This window comes from Nilaparvata lugens, chromosome 12 (assembly GCF_014356525.2).
Source record: "Nilaparvata lugens isolate BPH chromosome 12, ASM1435652v1, whole genome shotgun sequence".
Taxonomy (NCBI): domain Eukaryota; kingdom Metazoa; phylum Arthropoda; class Insecta; order Hemiptera; family Delphacidae; genus Nilaparvata; species Nilaparvata lugens.
Window position 1 is genome coordinate 10,237,719 of NC_052515.1, and position 19,761 is coordinate 10,257,479.

At 34.0% G+C, this 19,761-nt stretch overlaps 1 protein-coding gene across 1 annotated transcript in view; it reads right to left on the reverse strand.

Moving 5' to 3' along the window:
• The window catches only part of LOC111052237 (neurobeachin), a 790,401-nt gene that overhangs the window by 325,564 nt on the left and 445,076 nt on the right, over nt 1–19,761 (reverse strand). The window contains 1 exon segment of the mRNA XM_039439449.1: nt 8,372–8,498. Within this exon segment, the coding sequence (XP_039295383.1) occupies nt 8,372–8,498 (127 nt within the window).

Genomic DNA, 19,761 nt, shown 5'->3' on the forward strand with positions numbered 1-19,761 from the left:
TTTTCCGCGTTATTCAGAAAATGGCCAAGAGGAAGAAGAAGGTGATGAAGAAGAAGAAGAAGAAGAAGAAGAAGAAGAAGAAGGGGAAGAAGAAGAAGGAGAAGAGGAATAAGGAGAAGAGGTAAGGAAGGTTGGTAGATAGGATGCCTTGAATAGATTGCGTCTCATCATTGGAAGCTGATAGGAGATACTTTGAAAAGCACTGGAAAGGGTTGGTGTAGAAAATAAGAAAGAGAAGAAGAAAGAGAAGAATAAGAAGAAGAAGAAGAAGAAGAAGAAAGGACGAGTAGGCGGTGGTCTAATGGTGAACGAGAAAGCAATGTTTAAGACGAGATTTATTGGGAAATTCTCTCCTTTCTTTTTCTTCTAGACTGTATTCTTCTTCTACAGGGATGAACTTTTTTTATTAAATGGGCGGAAAAGATTCTTCTGCTCAACAAGGCCATTCTTGATCCCCTGATTATGAAGACGTGGTGTAAATTTAGATATTGAAATAATTTTCAGTTGATATACAATAGTATCTAACTGTGAAGTATTGAAATAGATCTCAATTTACATTGAAAATGGTATCGCTGATTTTACCACTGTATAGAAGTAATGTTTCCAATAAAATAATTAGTGAGGGAAATGTTTCTATTTGAAGAAGATAGAAATTTTGTTTACTGGAAAATGATAATTCGTTTTGAAAAAAGAACACCTATTTCAAATTCTTCTTCCCTCTTCTTCTTCCTCTTCTACTTCCTCTTCTACTCTATAAACTGTCACCATTCTACAAAAATAATACAATCTCTTCCCATCAAACTAAAGCTGACAGTTGAAAGTGAAACGATCTCACTATCCAAACACCACCTATACCATACAGAAAAGTGTCGGTGACTCGGCCTCTCTCGCCTTAACCCTGGCTAAACCTCGCCTGAACCTCGGTTACGGTCACAAAATATAATATCGCGTGAACAGCATTGTCAAGCAGAGCTCACAATAATCCTGGCACAATGGCACTTACACAAAGAAGTGGCCCGATATTGCCGGCAATATTGTCACAATGGCCGGCACAATATGACGTCATAGCTTCGGGGCACCCAAGGTAGAATTCCCCAATGTCAGCCGTATGATGTATTGCTTGTTGCTAGCCCTATAATAAATTCTATTGTTCATAGTGAACCTTTCATTGATTCGATATTTGTTTACATGCTGTGCACAGGATTGAAATTGAATGAAAGTTAGTAAAATATATGTTATTGTTGATATTGTCTTTAGAGGCTCAAACTAACATTTATTTCATTGATTCGATATTTGTTTACATGTTGTGCAGAGAATTGAAATTGAATGACAGTTTCTGAAATATAAATGTTATTGTTGATATTGTCTTTAGAGGTTCAAACGAACATTTATTTCATTGATTGGATATTTGTTTACATGTTGTTCAGAGGATTGAAATTGAATGACAGTTTATAAAATATAAATGTTATTGTTGATATTGTTTCTAGAGGCTTGAATCAACATTTATTTCATTGATTCGATATTTGTTGACATGTTGTGCACAGGAATGAAATTGAATGAAAATTTGTGGGATAAAAGTTTTACTTAATATTGTTTCTAGAGATTCGACCACGATGGAATTCAGCCTATACTCTATACATTCTATACGAATACATTCTCAATACAACATTCTATATACCTTCTGATGGAATTGTATGAGATATTTGTAAGCTTCACAATAAATTGTTTTGTTTTCGTATTCTCATTCCCAATTCTATTGGTTACCAGTGGTGAGATATCGATTTGATTGATATCTGTTTAGGCTACATGTCCACATGTTTTTTCAGTCTTAAGTCAACCTTCAAAGTTCAAAATTTTCAAATCATTATTCCTGGACCAAAAATCAAGTGTGTGATATAATATCCTCAACCTTTAGACAACATTAACTTTTTATCATTTTTTTTTGGAGAGAAATAGTACAGGCTCAGCCTAGTCTTTCCTTCAATGTCATAATCATATTAAGAGTGTAGTATTTTGTACAATAAATAAAATAAGTGCTCAAATTCAAATTTATTTATTGCGTGAATAAATAAAAAATTGGATATAGATCACAATTAGTACAATATTATTTCGAATAAATCAACATGTACACTAATATATTGTAGTCAATCACAGTTGCTCAAAATATGTGTTGCGCAAAAAATTGAAATTTGGTGGAAGTTTGGGTAATTAATTTAGGGGCGATTGCTGAGATCGGGATTATCTCTTGCGCTCGGCTAAAAACCGGTTTTTGTGCCGCAGATCAAAAATCGGTTTGCTGAGATCGGGATTAACCACGCTCGAGCGCAAAAGTAAGCCGACCGGCAATTATCGCAGGGAAAAACCGGCGGTCTAAAAATCGGTTTGCTGAGATCCAGTCTAGGCTAAAAATTAATCTCGGTGGATTGCTGAGTTCAAGCGTAGATCAACTCGAGTTTAAAAGATAATATCGGTGGATTGCTGAGATCGGGATCAGGCTAAAATGAGATAATCTCAGGAGCAAAAATGATGATTTTAGACTCCAACTTAGACCTGCTAGGAGGCAGGTTTAAGTTCGGGATTAAGCTATTAACTCGCTATTCTTTTGATTTTATTGAAAACAAATGTCAAATTGGGGTTCACCTTTGAATTCTGAATAATTTCATTACCCATAAAGTCATATTTAAAATGTTTTTCCACTAATGTTTAAAATATTATAACATAAGAAAGTGAAAATGAAAACACCTTCAAACAACAAGGAAATTCTTTACCTCTCACAAAAAGGGGATCCGGGGGGCCTCCCCCGGAAAATTTGAGAAAAATACCCTCAATTTGGTGTGATTTCAAGCAATTTCCACTTGAAAAACTACATCCTAATAATGAAGTTTCTTTATGTTTAGTGGGCTGATCATTATTTAATTTTTATAGAAAATATCATAGGCCTATGTTATTTCAGTTCATATAACAAATAGAATGGAAATATAATTTTCATTAGTCATTCAATTGTTTCAAAAAATAGTTTCAAAGGTATAGTCTACAAACCTATGATTTTCATGATTTTTACTAAAGTGAAAAAAAAATTACTGTGGGGGGGATATATCCATGTTCCCAGATATTACTGGAGATTTGTATATCCTCCTGTCCCCGGTGGAAACTACTCTTTTAATCATAACATAACAAGGACATTTTGTGGGTACCATACTAAAAAAAGGTGCTGGAGCATTGTTCAAGGGAACTACGTTTCAATCACATGAACTGGTTTAAATACATGATCTTTTCATATTCATGCATGAAACTGAATGAACAATTATCAATACATGTTAAATTGAACTTTCAATATTGCTAAAGATGGTAAAAACAAAACTGACTTACTTCAAAAAGATTTTTCTGAAGTATTCGCTATATGCAGTTCCATAGAGTAAAGATACTGTTTGAAAGATACCTATTTATTTGTCTCTGGCAGTACTAGCCCATTCACTGAGTAGCCCATAATTCTATTATCATTCTGATATTCTCTCAACACTCATATTATATATTTTTTGTTTAAACAATGTCTGAAAATATATTAAATTGGAAGCCAATTCTTTTGACTCAATTTCTATCAGTGGTCGATTACCTTCTACGAATCTAGGCTACACGATAGTATCGATGCTATCTATAATTGGCTTGAACATAATATGGAACTGCAACTATATCAGTAATGAAGGAGAACTGTATTAAATACGTTGTAATTGTAAGAAAGTGTGAGATGATATCTATGTGGGGTTGATTGTTTGTTGCTAATTGGAGGCAGCTGCGTTTGCTTGCATCATCACGGGATGCAGAAATAGCAGAAATATTGCATAATTGAACTATTAAGTTGAGTCCAGATGGTGATGAGCGACCCTTCGTTTGCGTGATCCTTTCTGTGGAATTGATTTTGTGAGTGGATGAAGTGAATAATGGATTACCTTGAATATTTGGATTATTACGAACCAATACCTCAAGTCGGCGAGTATGGTATCAGAATTTAAAACTGAAGAGAAGTGCTGATTGCTCTCAGATTTTTTGCTGCTGGTAGTCCACATAGAGACTGGTGATTTATGTGAGTACTGCAGCATCATGTCGCATTATACATAGTGTTGCGGCAATAGCTATTATTTGTTTAATAATTGAAAAATATTACATTAAATTCCTAGCTGGACAATAAGCTAGAAAAAAACTACATTTTGGAAATAAATGAAAATGAATTCCAAATGAACACCAAAAAGGTGAGGAGTTAGTTGTTCATGTGTTCACTGTAACAACATTCGAAAGAGTTAAGAAGATTAGCTAATCACAGATAATCATTATAACGACGGTCAAGAGAGGATCAAGACTGAAATAGAGAGAGAATGGGAGTAAGTGGGGGAAAGAGAGAGAGAGAATGAGATTGATTGATTTTTTTTCTTCAATATGCCCTAATAAAGGCATATTATGCCTGAGAGAGAGAGTGAGTGAGTGGGAGGGAGGGGAAGAAGAAAAAACAAGAACGAAACGAATGATGGGAGAGTAAGTGAGTGTGAGTGAGAGAGTGCAAAAGCAATACGCAAAGACAGCGTGTGAGAGCCAAAGTAGCATTCGAGATGGCTGTTGCCAACATTGCGACAATAATTCCCCGTGGATTCCTTCAGTTGCTCCTCGGTCTGGCTAAACTTGAGCGTCGGTCTGGCTAAACCCGCAGATCAAAATTGCTCTCGACCAAGAGATAACCGACAGCTAAACTCGATCTCAGCAAACCGATTTTTTAGCCGAGACCAAAGTTGCGCTAGACCAACGTTGCGCCGGGGTTAGCCAGACCCGATCTCAGCAATCGCCCCTTAATTGTTTCTAGTTGATCGATACTGATTTAACGTGTTTTAATAGAAATGAATATTATTGTATTGGATTTTCTATGTTCATGAGTAATTTACTGTTGTTTCTCATATTGTTCAATTGGAGTAGTGCTGGAAATAATTCATTGATGGAGGTTTTCGAAATAAATCAATTCCAATAAATTAATAATATTTGTTGATAGAAGAGAAGTATTGTTATTGAATGAAAAAGACTAAGAAATTGTCAAAAATCCACTGATTTATTGATAATTAGAAAGACCGGTTTCGGAGATTGACAATGGTGTAGTAATAACCGAAACCGGTCTTTCTAATTATCAATAAATCAGTGGATTTTTGACAATTTCTTAGTCTTTTTCATTCAATATGAATAATTACCACAATATCAACTTCTCAACTACACAAAAAAAGAAGTATTGTTTGCGATTTTCATGTTTCATGGGGAATTGACTGTTTATGGTTGTTTGTTCCTCATATTGTTTAGTTGTAGTGCTGAAAATAATCTATTGATGGAAGTTTGCGAAATGAATTATATTGTTTCTAAAGCTCTAGAATTGTTGACATTGTCAACAATTGTCAACATTGTTGTAGTCAATTGTTGACATTGTGGAATTTTTGCAAACTTTATAGTAAATTCTGTTGTTTCTAGAGCTTGCATATTGTTCTGTTACTTGTTTACAGGTTCTGTACAACATTAGAATTGAATAGAAGTTTTTTAAAATCAATTATTGTTTATGGCTCGATATTGATTTGATTTTGAAATTGTAAGTAATTATATTATAGCATAAATCATGAGAATATTCTCCTTTCTGAAATTGGGGTGATATTTTCAACTTTCTTCTGGAAGATTATGGAATCAAATTACAGTATAATTCATGAAAAATTCTCGTTTCCTATATCTGATATTGGGGTGATATTTTCAATTTTCTTCTGATTTCAATATTGTTTTTCAGTTATGTTTCCTATGAAGCGCCTTATAATCCAGCATATCATTTTAATTCGGACTCCAACAGTCACAATCGACCGAGAAAGAAAATATGGCAACTGATAAAAAAAATAAAAAGAAACGTCACAGCAAGGAATAAATTAGGGGAGACATTGACAATAAAATGAAAGAAAGGATAGCATTATCACTGTCTCCCCCTTATCCCAGCCGTTTCTATATCCTTCCATATCCTTCTCAAATCCTCCCAATTCCGATGACACTTTTTATTCCATCTCAATCTACTATTATGAGTTTCACTTGAGATTGTCAGCATTAGTTAAATGGGGAAGCATTGAAATTATTAATACAGGATACTGACAGTTCAAAGCAGTGAGAGCTATAGCGAGATTCACTTAAAACTGTCAGCATTAGTTGAATGAAAAGCCATGGCTTTTTCTATGAGAGATGCTGACAGTTTAAATCAATAGAATCTATAGTGAGATTTACTATAAACTGTCAGCATTAGTTGAATTGAAAGCATTGAAGTTACTTATACAAATTGCAGACAGTTGAAAATGAGTCTCACTGTAAAAGATATTATGGGAAAATCCATCATTGAATCTGCATTATATCGATACATCGATATGAATTTATATTTTTGATATCCATCTGGCAAACTGATACTTTTATTATTGAATTTGCTGAGCTGGCAGGTTTGACAGCAGATCTCCACTTCGAGGAGAGAGATACGAAATGGAATCGCGAGAAAAAATGTAACTTGATGGATTTATTGGCTTGCTTGATTTTGATTTTCCAGCTTCGGATTTGTTCGGAGGAAAGTGGATTTCATTTAATAAATACGTTCACTGAAAATGTGAAGTGAGCTGAAGTATGATTGAATAAAAAAAAATACAATACTAATGACGTTCTGACACAATAAAGCCCCACACAATCATCGATTTTTGTTCGTACGATATTTTGTCGTCCTTATAAATTATATCAGATTAAACAGATGATTCTAAACAGACGATGTTTGTCAAGTTCCGTTTAATCTGATAGAATTCATAAGGACGGCAAAATATCGTACGAACAAAAATCGATGTGTTTGTGCGGGGCTAAACTGATTCATTCAGTAAATATCATCATAGATAAAAGATAGCATAAGAAGAAAACCTGTTTTCGTTAATGTTCCAAATTTCAAGACGATTTTTGTTAACTCAAGCTGATTACTGTCTATTATAACTGTTTTGTTAGGGTGAGAGTGTAAAAACGGCACAGTATTTCAAAAAAAAAAACATTCAACTTTATTTTCCAAAAAAACATTAAAAACAAATAAAACAAAAAACAATAAGGGAACTTACTTATTGCATTAGCATGCATATTACAAGTTGATGCTAAATGTAGCTATAATATATTCATAGTTTATTAAAAAGAAAGTAGCATTGCTGCTAGAATAATTACTATGTCTATTTTAAATAATTACGGGTAATATTTGAGGGAAAATGATACCTTCATAGGTTTAAAACCTGTGCGCAGGTAGGTATCATTTCCCCTCAAATATTACCCGTAATTATTTGAAATAGACATAGTAATTATTCTAGCAGCAATGTTACTTTTTTTTAATGAACTATGAATATATAGCTACATTTAGCATCAACTTGTAATATGCATGCTAATGCAGTAAGTAAGTTCCCTTATTGTTTTTCGTTTTCTTTGTCTGTAATGTTTTTTGGATAAAATAAAGTATGAGAGACTACCAGCGTCAGTCACATAGATTCACGAGAAATGACTGCATGGACTATCAGCTTGAATTAATAGTGAAATTTGAAACATAAAGGCCTTATACCATGATATATCTTCTCATGATATATTTCCTCGATGTATTATATATTAAAAAATATGTAGTATTCTTTCTTTATTCATTTATACAATAAGAGTATATTATCATAATGATAGGGAGAGCAAGAATAAGGTAACCATGTGCTATTTCTCTCACAAATTTAGATCACACATAGTCCGAAATAGGTTAATTCTTGTGGTTCTTCAATTCACAAAGTTTTCAGCCCTCAAGTATTTTAACAATGTAGATTTTCAAAGTGTAGATGCTTCAAAAATAAACGTAGAAAAAATATTTTACATTATTATAACTAAAATAGGAAATATTCACATATTAAAAATATTAATATGTCAGCTGAACTTTAGTGTTTACAAGTTCGTGTTTCTCCAATGGTTGCAAATTTTCTTGAATAACTCAATACTATTCGTTACAAGTGGTGATTGAGTGGGCTATTTCTAATCAGTTTATTAATTCAAGCCATCTAAATTCAAAGTTTATAGTTTTCATGTTTATTTTAGACTAAATTTTTTTAAAAATTGTACACGTGAAATAATTCCAACCTTATCTTGGACTTTTTCACCTATAAATTTGGAAGAAAAGAAGCACAAGGGCTACCTTATTATTTATCTACCAATGTTACTACATAAGTCTCATTTGCATTGTGAATAAATAAATAGAATGAATTATTTTGAAGAATTACCGAAAAACAAACTTAATTCTAAAAGAAACTTTTGTGTGTTCTAAAGTATTGGAGCTGCTCACCTGCTACTACAGCATCGGCCTGTGATAACCTGAGCAGTACATGTTCGATGAGACCCACATCTGTGCAAGCCTGCAGGTTCCTCACGCTTTTCCGCAGAATCGCTATGAACACACTCCAGATTTCGGCCTGTAACATACAGAAACAAACATAAATTATACAAAATTATCCTCAAAGTTAGTAACTAGAAAAAGTAGTTCTGGTGAGAGTTATCTACCTTGTCAATTTCACTATTAGGCTGGTGACACACCGATTAGTCAAGACAAGACTAGTCACGTTTAGTCACAATACTTCACATAGTTGCTTATGGAGTCATGTCTAATTTATTGCAATGACTAATCAGTGTGTGTTGCGTCATGAGCAGCAATGTGAATGAATGAAAGAATAATGAATTCATTGTCAAATATAAGTAATATTTTTACAAATAAAATAATCATTAAATTACAATAGTTTTTGACGTGATAATAACAGCAGTACAAATGATACAATTCTGTTGATGGATGATAATCTATGGTTGAATTTTATCAATAGTCAAGTACTTGATAAACAAAATATAGGTACACAGATAAATAATATAAAAATTGTCGAGTTTTATTAATTTTTACACAATTAATATTGCCAAAAATTGGTGATTCATCCAACTCAATTCTCAATTTTAAAATAATAGTTTTGTTTTACTCACGATTCTATTAATCTCTATTTGGTTTTTGTTATTTTATCCTTAATAAAGTCTTCCGGAATTTTATTCATTACTTTATTACTCTGATATTCAAATTGGTGTTTACTAGATTTTAATGAAGTATTGTGACTGATCGTGACTAGTCTTGTCTTGACTAATCGGTGTGTGACCAGCCTTAGTCATTAGGGAAAAATACTCTTTAGCCTTCTTAGACTAGAATGACTACAATATAATCAATACTACAATAGACTACTAGATGAAGAAAGATAAAAATATATAAAAAACATTTGCTTAAATTGATTGGAATAGTCATACAAAATCGCAGTGTGTTGACTAGAGAAATCATAGATTTATTCTAGGTTTTGAAATAGTTATTGGAAAGAATTTGACCAGGCTTTGAATTTATGAGTGAGTGCATACAGAGTTCAACGGTGAGTACAACGGGTGAGTGTAATGGTCAGGAGTTGCGAGTTCTTTGGTCCACGATTTTTATCTATGGAAAAAATGGCTGCAGTCAATTAGAACCGTGCTAGTTAGAAGTTATGAAATTAGAGAAATAGGAGATTCTATCATATCAGAAACTAGTATCTGTAGCTTCAGTATCAATTAATAGTATCTTACGTCACAAGGACGGGAAGGGGCCTTTTGCAGGCGAGAACAATGTTCTAGTTGAGGCGTTAGCCAAGACTAGAATTTCATTTGAGCACTGCAAAAGACATTCACGTCCATATAACTTACACTATTTTTTGTCATAATAATCTAGAAAAGAATAATTGAGAAACAGAGAACATTACTTGCTTGTGCTGACGTTACTACATGCAATCTATAAACATAAACTAGTTTACAAATTCAGAATCAGGAATTTTGTGGAACTTGACAAAACTTCCACCTGGCGCTGAAGGTGGTTTTTTTGTAGCAATTTTGCTGTTCCTATTTCGGTACTAGGAAACATACTCGACTGTAAAGAAAACAGTAGAGTATTCTGTAATGGGAATCATATGTTTATTTGTTCCGCAAACAGCTGTTTACCGGATTGATTTCATGCATGGAAAACAGCTGACATTGAATGACTATGACAAGAAAAATATTACATAACTCGTACCAATTCAATGATCAACTTCAGTTCTCATATTTGTCGGGAATTTTGAAAAAAATCACTAGCAAACAGAGGAAGGATTAGAAACACTTATTGACATGGGCTGCTTCTGAATTAATCAAACAAAATAAATCTTATAACACCCTTTATTCTTTAAAAAACATTAAAATGTTTAACACATTTGACAAAAACCAAATGTTTGAATCTTGTCAAAATGTTTAAAACATTTGACAAGAACCAAATGTTTAAAACATTTTAATGTTTTTTAAAGAATAAAGGGTGCTATAAGATTTATTTTGTTTTATTAGAGGAAGGATTTTATGCTCATAGAATCATGAAGAATCACTCTGTAATGTATCTTGGGATTCATACTGCAATTAATCCTTGTGATTGAATCATCTTGAATCCACGAAACAAGCTAAAAATTAGAAGATTAGAAGCACAAATATTCTCTAATGTATTCTATCAACATGGAAAATTCTGCAACATCTCGGAATAAAGTGTCCGTTCAATTTTTAAACTAAATTACTGATGAGGTTCTTATGAGAGAATACTGTATAAAAACAAAATGAGTAATTCAAACAGCAAATTGAATCCGGAAGATGAATATGATATTCAAAACAATACTGAAGAGATGGAACGCACCAAAATTAAACTCAAATTGAATCTTATAACTCACACTCATGGGATTGAAAACCTTATGTTCCCAAATCTTCCCTTAATGGGATGTGGTTAATAACTTAGAGAGAGGCGGGGAGAACACAAAAAGCTAAATCAGTACAAGTAGCCTACTGTGATGATGGAGAGGGGCTAATTGGAGATTAGTTGGTGGAAAGGCAAAGAGAGAAGGAGAAAGAGTGAGGAGTATAGAAGCAAGAGAAAGAGAATGGGAGATAGAGAAAGAGTGAAAGAAAGATAAAAATAGGGAGAGAAAGAGAGGAAGGGAAATTAAAAGAGAGAGAGAGAGAGAGAGTGAGAGAGGGTGTGAGAGAGAAAGTGAGAGGGAGAAAGAGTGGTAGAGAAAAAGAGGAAGAGAAAGTGAAAGGAATAAAGAGAGTGGCAGAGAAAGGGAAAAACAGAAAGAGAGAAATAGAAAAAAGAGAGAAAGAGAAAGAGCGAAAGAGAAAAAGAAAGAGCGAAAGAGAAAAAGAAAGAGCGAAAGAGAAAAAGAAAGAGCGAAAGAGAAAAAGAAAGAGCGAAAGAGAAAAAGAAAGAGCGAAAGAGAAAAAGAAAGAGCGAAAGAGAAAAAGAAAGAGCGAAAGAGAAAAAGAAAGAGCGAAAGAGAAAAAGAAAGAGCGAAAGAGAAAAAGAAAGAGCGAAAGAGAAAAAGAAAGAGCGAAAGAGAAAAAGAAAGAGCGAAAGAGAAAGAGAAAGAGCGAAAGAGAAAAAGAAAGAGCGAAAGAGAATAGAATAGAATAGAATGACTGCCTTTATTTTATACCTGGGAGGGCGAAGTTAGGGTGCAGTCGGCCCTCTCTTACACTTAACCGTCAAAAGAGAAAGAGATAAGAAGATAAAGAAAGAGGAAATGAGAAAGATAGAGAGAGAAGGAGGGAAAGAGAAGAAGAGATTGATTGAGTAGATACTGGCATATACACTTATATACAATAGCTTACAATACAGCAAAATTATAGATGAATTTACATGATATAGACTAAGAAAATAATTATTGAACTGTATATGATATGAAAAAGCAATTTGTAATATAATAACTAGAGATGTATTGTTATGCATCTACATAAATTGGCGGAGCTTTGGACATATCAATGTCCATTCTTCGGAAAGAATATTAAAAATATCCTCCCCACTAACTCTCTTAATGTTAATTTCATTATTGAAACTAAGGATTTATTTATTAATGGAAATATTGTAAAAGTTTTAATCAATATGAATATTTGAGAGAAAAAAACAGAAAATTGATAAAGTAAAATAATTATATAAGATCAAATAATTGATTATTGGAAGAGAGAGAGTGAATGGGAACGTAAGGGTGAGAGTTAGAGAGAATGTGGAAGAGAGAAAGTTAGAGGGAGAGTGTATGAGAAAGAGTGTGATAGTGTGAGAGAGAATGAAGGTGGAGAGGAGGAAGAAAGAGTTAAAGGATACGAAAAGAGGATAAGAGAGAGATAAAGAGATGGCGAGTGTGTAGATGAAAAGCTCAACTCATTACAGAAATCTCTAATGTTGGAATAAGAGATAAAACACTCAGAAATGAGCGCTTTTTAAACATTCGTGGTACGCAGATTAATTGGTGAGGTGAACCCTTGAACCACAAAACAGATAGAAGAACAAGAGAGAAGATAACAAATTTATGTTGGGAATGAAAGAGAAAATGATGCGAGAGGAGCTAGAGAAAAGGATAGAGATATTATATGGGAGCATGTTTGCAAGAAGGGCTGATTATAACGTAAGCGAGTACTCAAAAATATCATGAGACCTCGAAATTCACGGAGATGAGATGATTTTTCAAAGTTGAGGCTAATTGTTGAAATTCTCGGCGGACGTATCTGATTAACATTTCTATTGAAATAAGAAGGGCATCTCTGGGGGCATCGTTTTAGGGGAATTACAATTTTCGAAATGTACTGCATGTCTAATTGAGGAGAGAAGAGATCATTTCCTGTGGTCTTTTTCTATTCAACTTTTCTTATTTACCCTTCATCATATATTTCGTCTTTTCATCCTTCATAAACCTCTGTATCAAAATTCCCTTCTACTCCCTCTCCTTATCCTCGTCCTACTCCTCCCCCTACTCCTTAACCCACTCCTTTTTTATTGATGTCTATTCTACTTTTTCATCAACTCCTCCCCCTCCATGTCGTCAAATCCACCTCATCATTCTTCTAGTTATACTTTACCTTTTCGACTCCTTCTCATTCACCTCCATCATCTTCTTCTTTCTCTTCTCCTTCTTTTTCTCCTCTCCCTTTTCCTCCTCCTCCTCCTCATCCTCTTCCTCCTCCTCTTCTTCTTCTCCTTCCTCTTACATTTTTTGTCTTCCTCATCTTATTCCTTTCTTCTCAGACATCTTCTCTATCCATTTTTCATTCCCTTTTTCTTCTTCTTCTTCTTCTTCTTCTTCTTCTCTTCTTCTTCTTCTTCTTCTTCCCCTCATTTGGTATCGAGTTGATACAGCCACTCGAGCGAATTAAAAAAGTAATCTACTCAGTAATGTAGAGATTTCTCCAAGGTAATAAAACGTCCCAATCTCAATGGACCTTTAACCCTACTTTCTATCATTATTACACTTTTTCCTCCCCATTTTTCATCTATCTCTCTTTCTCTTCCACTTTTTCCTGCTCTCCTTTTCAGTCGCTTCTTCTAGCTTTGTTGCAAGCAAGTATTTTGCATTTTTCTTTGTCTTCATCACATTATTTCTCATCTTCCGTCATTATCTATTCCTGCAATCCTTCACATCACTTCTTCTTTTCTTTCAATAGCCCACTAATCTTTCTCTTTATCCTTCTTTCTAATTTTTTCAATACTTCCTTTGTTTTACTCCACTTCTCTTTCATCATTTTTACTATTCCTTTCATCACGACCTCTTGTTTTCTATTGTAATGTTGTTTAGTGCAACGGGTCTATCGAGACCTAGCACGTCATAATAAGCTGCGTACACATATTCGCGCTTCCAACCCGACCGAGCACGCTTCTCCCTCGTACCGCCCTCGTTCCTCCATCACACTGCAGTCGTTCCGCCCCCGCTCTGCAGTCGCACCCATCATGAACGTTACGGAAGATGTTAGATCTTCTCGCGTTCCCCGGTCGAACCACTGTTGCTCCCCGGTCGATCATCAATCGCTCTGCTGGAGTGACGTTCGGTTGCGGAGCAGAGCGAAAGTCTGTACGCACCTATAAAAATCAATCAATCAATGTTTCATTCTCACATTCCATAATCGTTCTTCTCTATCACTTTCTATCTACTCAACCTCCACAATTGAACTACTCTTCTTCTCTCTTCCAAAATTGTCTTTTATTCTCCAATCTAAGTTTATCTACTTCCTTTTGTCTATTTTGAAGGAAGTATAATAATAATAATTATTGAAAAGTAATTACTATTAATTATCCTATTATTATTGATAATAATTATTATTATAAATACTTCCTTTACTTTTTCAATTCCTTCTCCTCCTCATTTTCTCAAGACTCTCCTTTTCCATTTATTCCTCGCATCCTCTACACTCTTCACCACCTACCACCTCCCCACTTTTCCTGGTTCCATCTTCTCTTACATCCTCCTTTTCATCATTCACTCTCTTTCACATACTACTTCTTCTTCACCTTTCTCTCTTATTCCATATTTTTAACGCTGAAATCTGAGTTGAATTTTTTTATGTTAAACAAATGAATAAGGAATCCGAATTTGAATACCTTCCCATTACACCTTACTTCTTCTATTTCATGCTTCCTCTCCTCTCTTTCCTTAATCCTTTACTTCTCCATTCTCTCCTTTCCTTCCTTTTTTGTTCTCTGTACTCCTCTCCCTCCCACCTTTTTTCACCTTCTTCTCCTTCTCCTCCACTTCCTGATCATCCTTCCCCTATTACCCCAATTTTTTAATTCTACTCACATTTTTCAATAACTTCTTTCTCACTCCTCTACTAATTATTTCATTTATTTTATTTTTATTCCATTTATTTGTTGATACAATTACAAATCATATGAATATGATCGGGATAGAACAACAGGCATAGCCCAAAACTATTCTGTTCCCAAATTTTGATAAATAATAAAATGTCCGAAAAAATAGGTTATGTTCTTACTGAGGAAAGTTAAAGTTCAACGTTCTTTCCAAAAATATAATTATCCTTCCTCTTTCACCCCAATTTCTTTCTCTGCCCCACTCTTTCTTTCTCTTACCTCAATTCCCCTCACTCTCCCTCTAAACTACCTCCTCATTACCCTCTTCCTTCCTTCTTCTCTACCCTCCTCTACGTCATCTCACTTCCTCCTCAACTCTCATTCGCAAACGAGATTTCCTTCTTCCTGTCTGTCCCCCGGGGATAAAATGTTAATACCGGAATCGTTTTTGCAAGGTAATTGAGCTGACAGTGGCTTCAACCCCCATTGGCCAAATCCGACTCCGTAAAGTTGCCGATTAGAGACAATCAGATTCGTTCTCTCACAGTTCAAAAGTCACCGAAAGTTCTTTCAAATGAACGAGAAAAGTATTCAGTGGATTCTAATTCCAGGATTCCAAGGAATAATATACTAGTAGTAGCAGGAGAACTTCGGAGAATACCGGAAAATATTCAGTGGATTCCAAAAGAGGATTCAAATGATATACTTATCATAGCAGAGTTGTTTCATAATAGCAAATGAATGTTTAGCAAGCAAAAGTGTAGTGAAGAATTTAAATATCGATATGAATAGATTATATAGTAAGCCTAACACTCCCCCACCACACACATAGATTTTTGTTCGTACGATATTTTTCCGTCCTTATGTTTTATATCACATTAAACGGAACTTGACAAACATTATTTATTTATTTAATAGGTTAGCACAAACAATACAATGATCGGAAAAGAAAAAAACAGGCTATTGCCCAAAACCTCTTCAATTTCCTAATTTAAATTAGGAAAATATCCTAGAATAGGAATATTTAGGAATAAAGAGAAATAGGAAAATTAGTCCAATTGTCCAAATATTATACATAGGTTATGTCTATCTCAATTTTCTACACCAAATCATCAATGTGAAAATATAAATTAGAATAAAACAAAAAAATTCAAATTTGAATAGATTGATAATGAAACTCTCGTAAAAACATGATAAAAACCTTAAAATCACAAAATTAAGAATAAAATTACCTAAATTTTGAGCTGGAAAATATCACGTTCACCTTGGCTACATAACTTGCTTCATAATTTTGTAGTACACATAGTACTTGATCTGGCCTAATGGCATCAAGTTAATGTTGTATTTTGTCTTATTCAAGTGAATAAACGAATACTTAACAATGATCATGTTGGAATCATCTGTTTAATCTAATAGAATTTATAAGGCCGGCAAAATACCGTACGAACAAAAATCGATGTGTGTGTGGGAGGCTTGATAAAATTAAGATGACTGTATTTTTTTTCGTTTTGAATTGTTAATCGGAGTGTTAACTCCAAATGAATTGTTAACTCTAAAATGTGAAGGTGATAGCTTAGAAAAATTTTGACTGTTTTATAAATTACTAGAATTGCTAACGTTTTGAGCTTTTGCCCGTGGTACTTTTCTAGGAGTTAACTTATGAGTTAATTATGAAATTGAATGAAAAAAATTCTTTGTTATTATTCTAAATGATTTATTGATTTATTATTGGATGGATCGAACAAATACATATAATATTCAGAGTTACTATATTGCCAAATTTGTCTCAAATAGTCCAAATATTTCGGATTTCTTTTCTTTTGCAATTTTCACATCAAATCGTTAATCTTAAAACCACAATTTCTACTTGTACAAATATATTTACAAGTATATTACAAATATATTTACCTAAATCAAGGTATATAAGGGTGCGTACAGATATGATCGCCGCGAACATGAGCAATTCACTTTTAATCAGCTGATGCCAAGCTTTTTATATCTGTATCTTACCGTTTCTGTAAAAATACAGAAATATAGTCAAATGTAAAAATATAGTCAGCTGATTAAAAGTGAATATTTCTCATGTTCGCGGCACGTAAATCTGTACGCACCTTAAGGTGTATATTTACAACTATATAAGGTGTATTATTACTAGTAGTTCTGTGAACAGTAGACCTCGCGCTCAGTAAGTTACATTGACCTGTTGTTATGTTTTCTCAAAAATTAATAAATAATTTATCAATTGAAAATGTCTAGAAAAAATCCCAAATAAACATAGAGCTTTCTGTCCTATATCGTACCGTGACGTGTCGTCCCGGAATGTGAGTGTGAGCGCTGTTATCAGGTCTGGCTGCAACTGTCTACAACGTTGTTGGAAAGATACAATTTTCAAGATGTTCGATGTTTATGAACGGGTAGTATTATAGTCAACTGTCTACTAACGTTAATGGAAAGATACATTTTCAAGATGTTCGATGTTTATGAACGGGTAGTATTATAGTCAACTGTCTACTAACGTTAATGGAAAGATACATTTTCAAGATGTTCGATGTTTATGAACGGGTAGTATTATAGTCAACTGTCTACTAACGTTAATGGAAAGATACATTTTCAAGATGTTCGATGTTTATGAACGGGTAGTATTATAGTCAACTGTCTACTAACGTTAATGGAAAGATACATTTTCAAGATGTTCGATGTTTATGAACGGGTAGTATTATAGTCAACTGTCTACTAACGTTAATGGAAAGATACATTTTCAAGATGTTCGATGTTTATGAACGGGTAGTATTATAGTCAACTGTCTACTAACGTTAATGGAAAGATACATTTTCAAGATGTTCGATGTTCATGAACGGGTAGTATTATAGTCAACTGTCTACTAACGTTAATGGAAAGATACATTTTCAAGATGTTCGATGTTTTTGAACGGGTAGTATTATAGTCCACTAGACAGCTGATTTATGATGAATAATTCTATAGTCTGATTTTTACGGTAATATTGGCGTATGAAGGAGGCTCCTTTTTCCTTTATATTATCCTTGAAATGCAAAATTTCCAAAAACCTTGTATATACGTCGACGCGCACTTTAAAAAGGAACATACCTGTCAAATTTCATGAAAATCTATTACCGCGTTTCGCCGTAAATGCGCAACATAAAAACATAAAAACATTTAAACATTAAGAGAAATGCCAAACCGTCGACTTGCATATAAACCTCACTTCGCTCGGTCAATTATTATTATTAGCGTATGGATTTGAATGGTTGGGAGACTAAAGGGTAGTAATATAAGGTGTATATTTTCTACCTATCCTATGTAGGTTATAGACGGAATACCTACCCTATATAGTTTCTTGGTGAAGCTAAGAAATGCTTAGTAAGCTTATAGGAGGGATGAGGAATATATCGAGCAGGAAAATAAGGATGAATGATTTGTATCACTGTGAGATGGATGGGATTGAAATGCTGTGAGAGGAATGCGAGATTATTGGATATTTGTGAGTGAGGGATGCAGGGAGCAAAAGTCAGAATCGGATTTAGGAACAGGGCAAAGCAGAAAGGTGGAATGGAAGAAGGAATGGAGGGGGAAAAGGAGGCAGAAAGGTGGAATGGAAGGGAGAAAGGAATGGAGAAAATATTCAAGATTTATGTCGTATGGGAGCTGGTGGAATAATGTTTGTCGCTCGCTGGGTGTCATTTGTCAACGCAATTCCAATACACGACAACACGACTTCTCTCATACGTTGTGTGACGGTGGAGGAGGAGGGGAGGAGGACAAGGAGGATGGATGGAAGGAGGAGAAGGAAAGGAGGGGGAGTACGTGGAGTAGAAGGAGGAGGAGGAGGAGGAGGAGATAGAGATGAAGAAGCAGCTGTATATAAGGGGAAACAGGATAACAATATAGGGACAAGAAGAAGATGAATGATACAAGGTAGTAAAAGAGAATGAGGAGACAAAATAAGACAGAGAGGAGGAAGAGCGGAAAAGATGAGGAAGAAGAGTAAGAAGAAGAAGAAGAACGAAAATGTAGAAAACAAAGAGAAAAAGAAGAAGAAGAAGAAGAGAAGAAGAAGAAGAAGAGAAGAAGAAGAAGAAGAAGAAGAAGAAGAAGAGAAGAAGAAGAAGAGAAGAAGAAGAAGAGAAGAAGAAGAAGAAGAAGAAGAAGAATTGGAAGAAACAGAAGAAAAATTTGAAGTAGGGAGGTAAGAACATGATACTGAAAGAAAAAGCTGAAATATGATAGAGCAGAATTAGAACAGAAGTTGACGAAGAGAGAAACAGTATGAAGAAGAAAATAAAAGAATCAGTAAGAAAACGAGAAGTAAGAAGTGACGTCGACAGGTTCTTCTTTCTATCTAACTCTGTTCGAATGGTTCGAGATCACATTTATCCTGGGAATTCCTGAAATGAGTGAGTACAGCTCTAGCTCTTGCATTAGCAGGCGTCAATTTCCATGCATGAAAAAGGAAATACCTTATCAAGGATGATAAAACAGCATATCAATCTTGGTTAACTGACTTGGATCCCAAAGAGCTTCAAAATCCCAAAACATACATGTTTCTTTTATATCAATCTCTCTTCTCTTTACTTGATGAATATAAAACAAAATGGATGGGTTGAAATCAGCTTCAAAAACGTCAAATATCCGTTTGCCAATCAGTTTCCACTGATAGTTTCAAAATTGATATTGTAATACTATAAGTTAAGTAATATAGAGTTAATATTATCAAGATCCATCCCTATGAATGTTGTCCATCTCAATTCAAAAATCCTAAATGATAATAATATCAACAAACATTTCCTTCAAACTCAGACATTTTTCAAATAATAGTGATTTGAAACTACCTGAAAATAAATTAATTATTAATTTATTTGTTCATTTATTGATCCAATTCATTGAGAAACGAATACAGTCCAGCGTGCTTGGGCATATAGTTGTAGCATAAATTTGTTTTAATTTTATGATAACCTCGATTATATTACATAGCAATGTATCATTTTGAAATCCTTGATTATTGTTATATTATTGAAAAT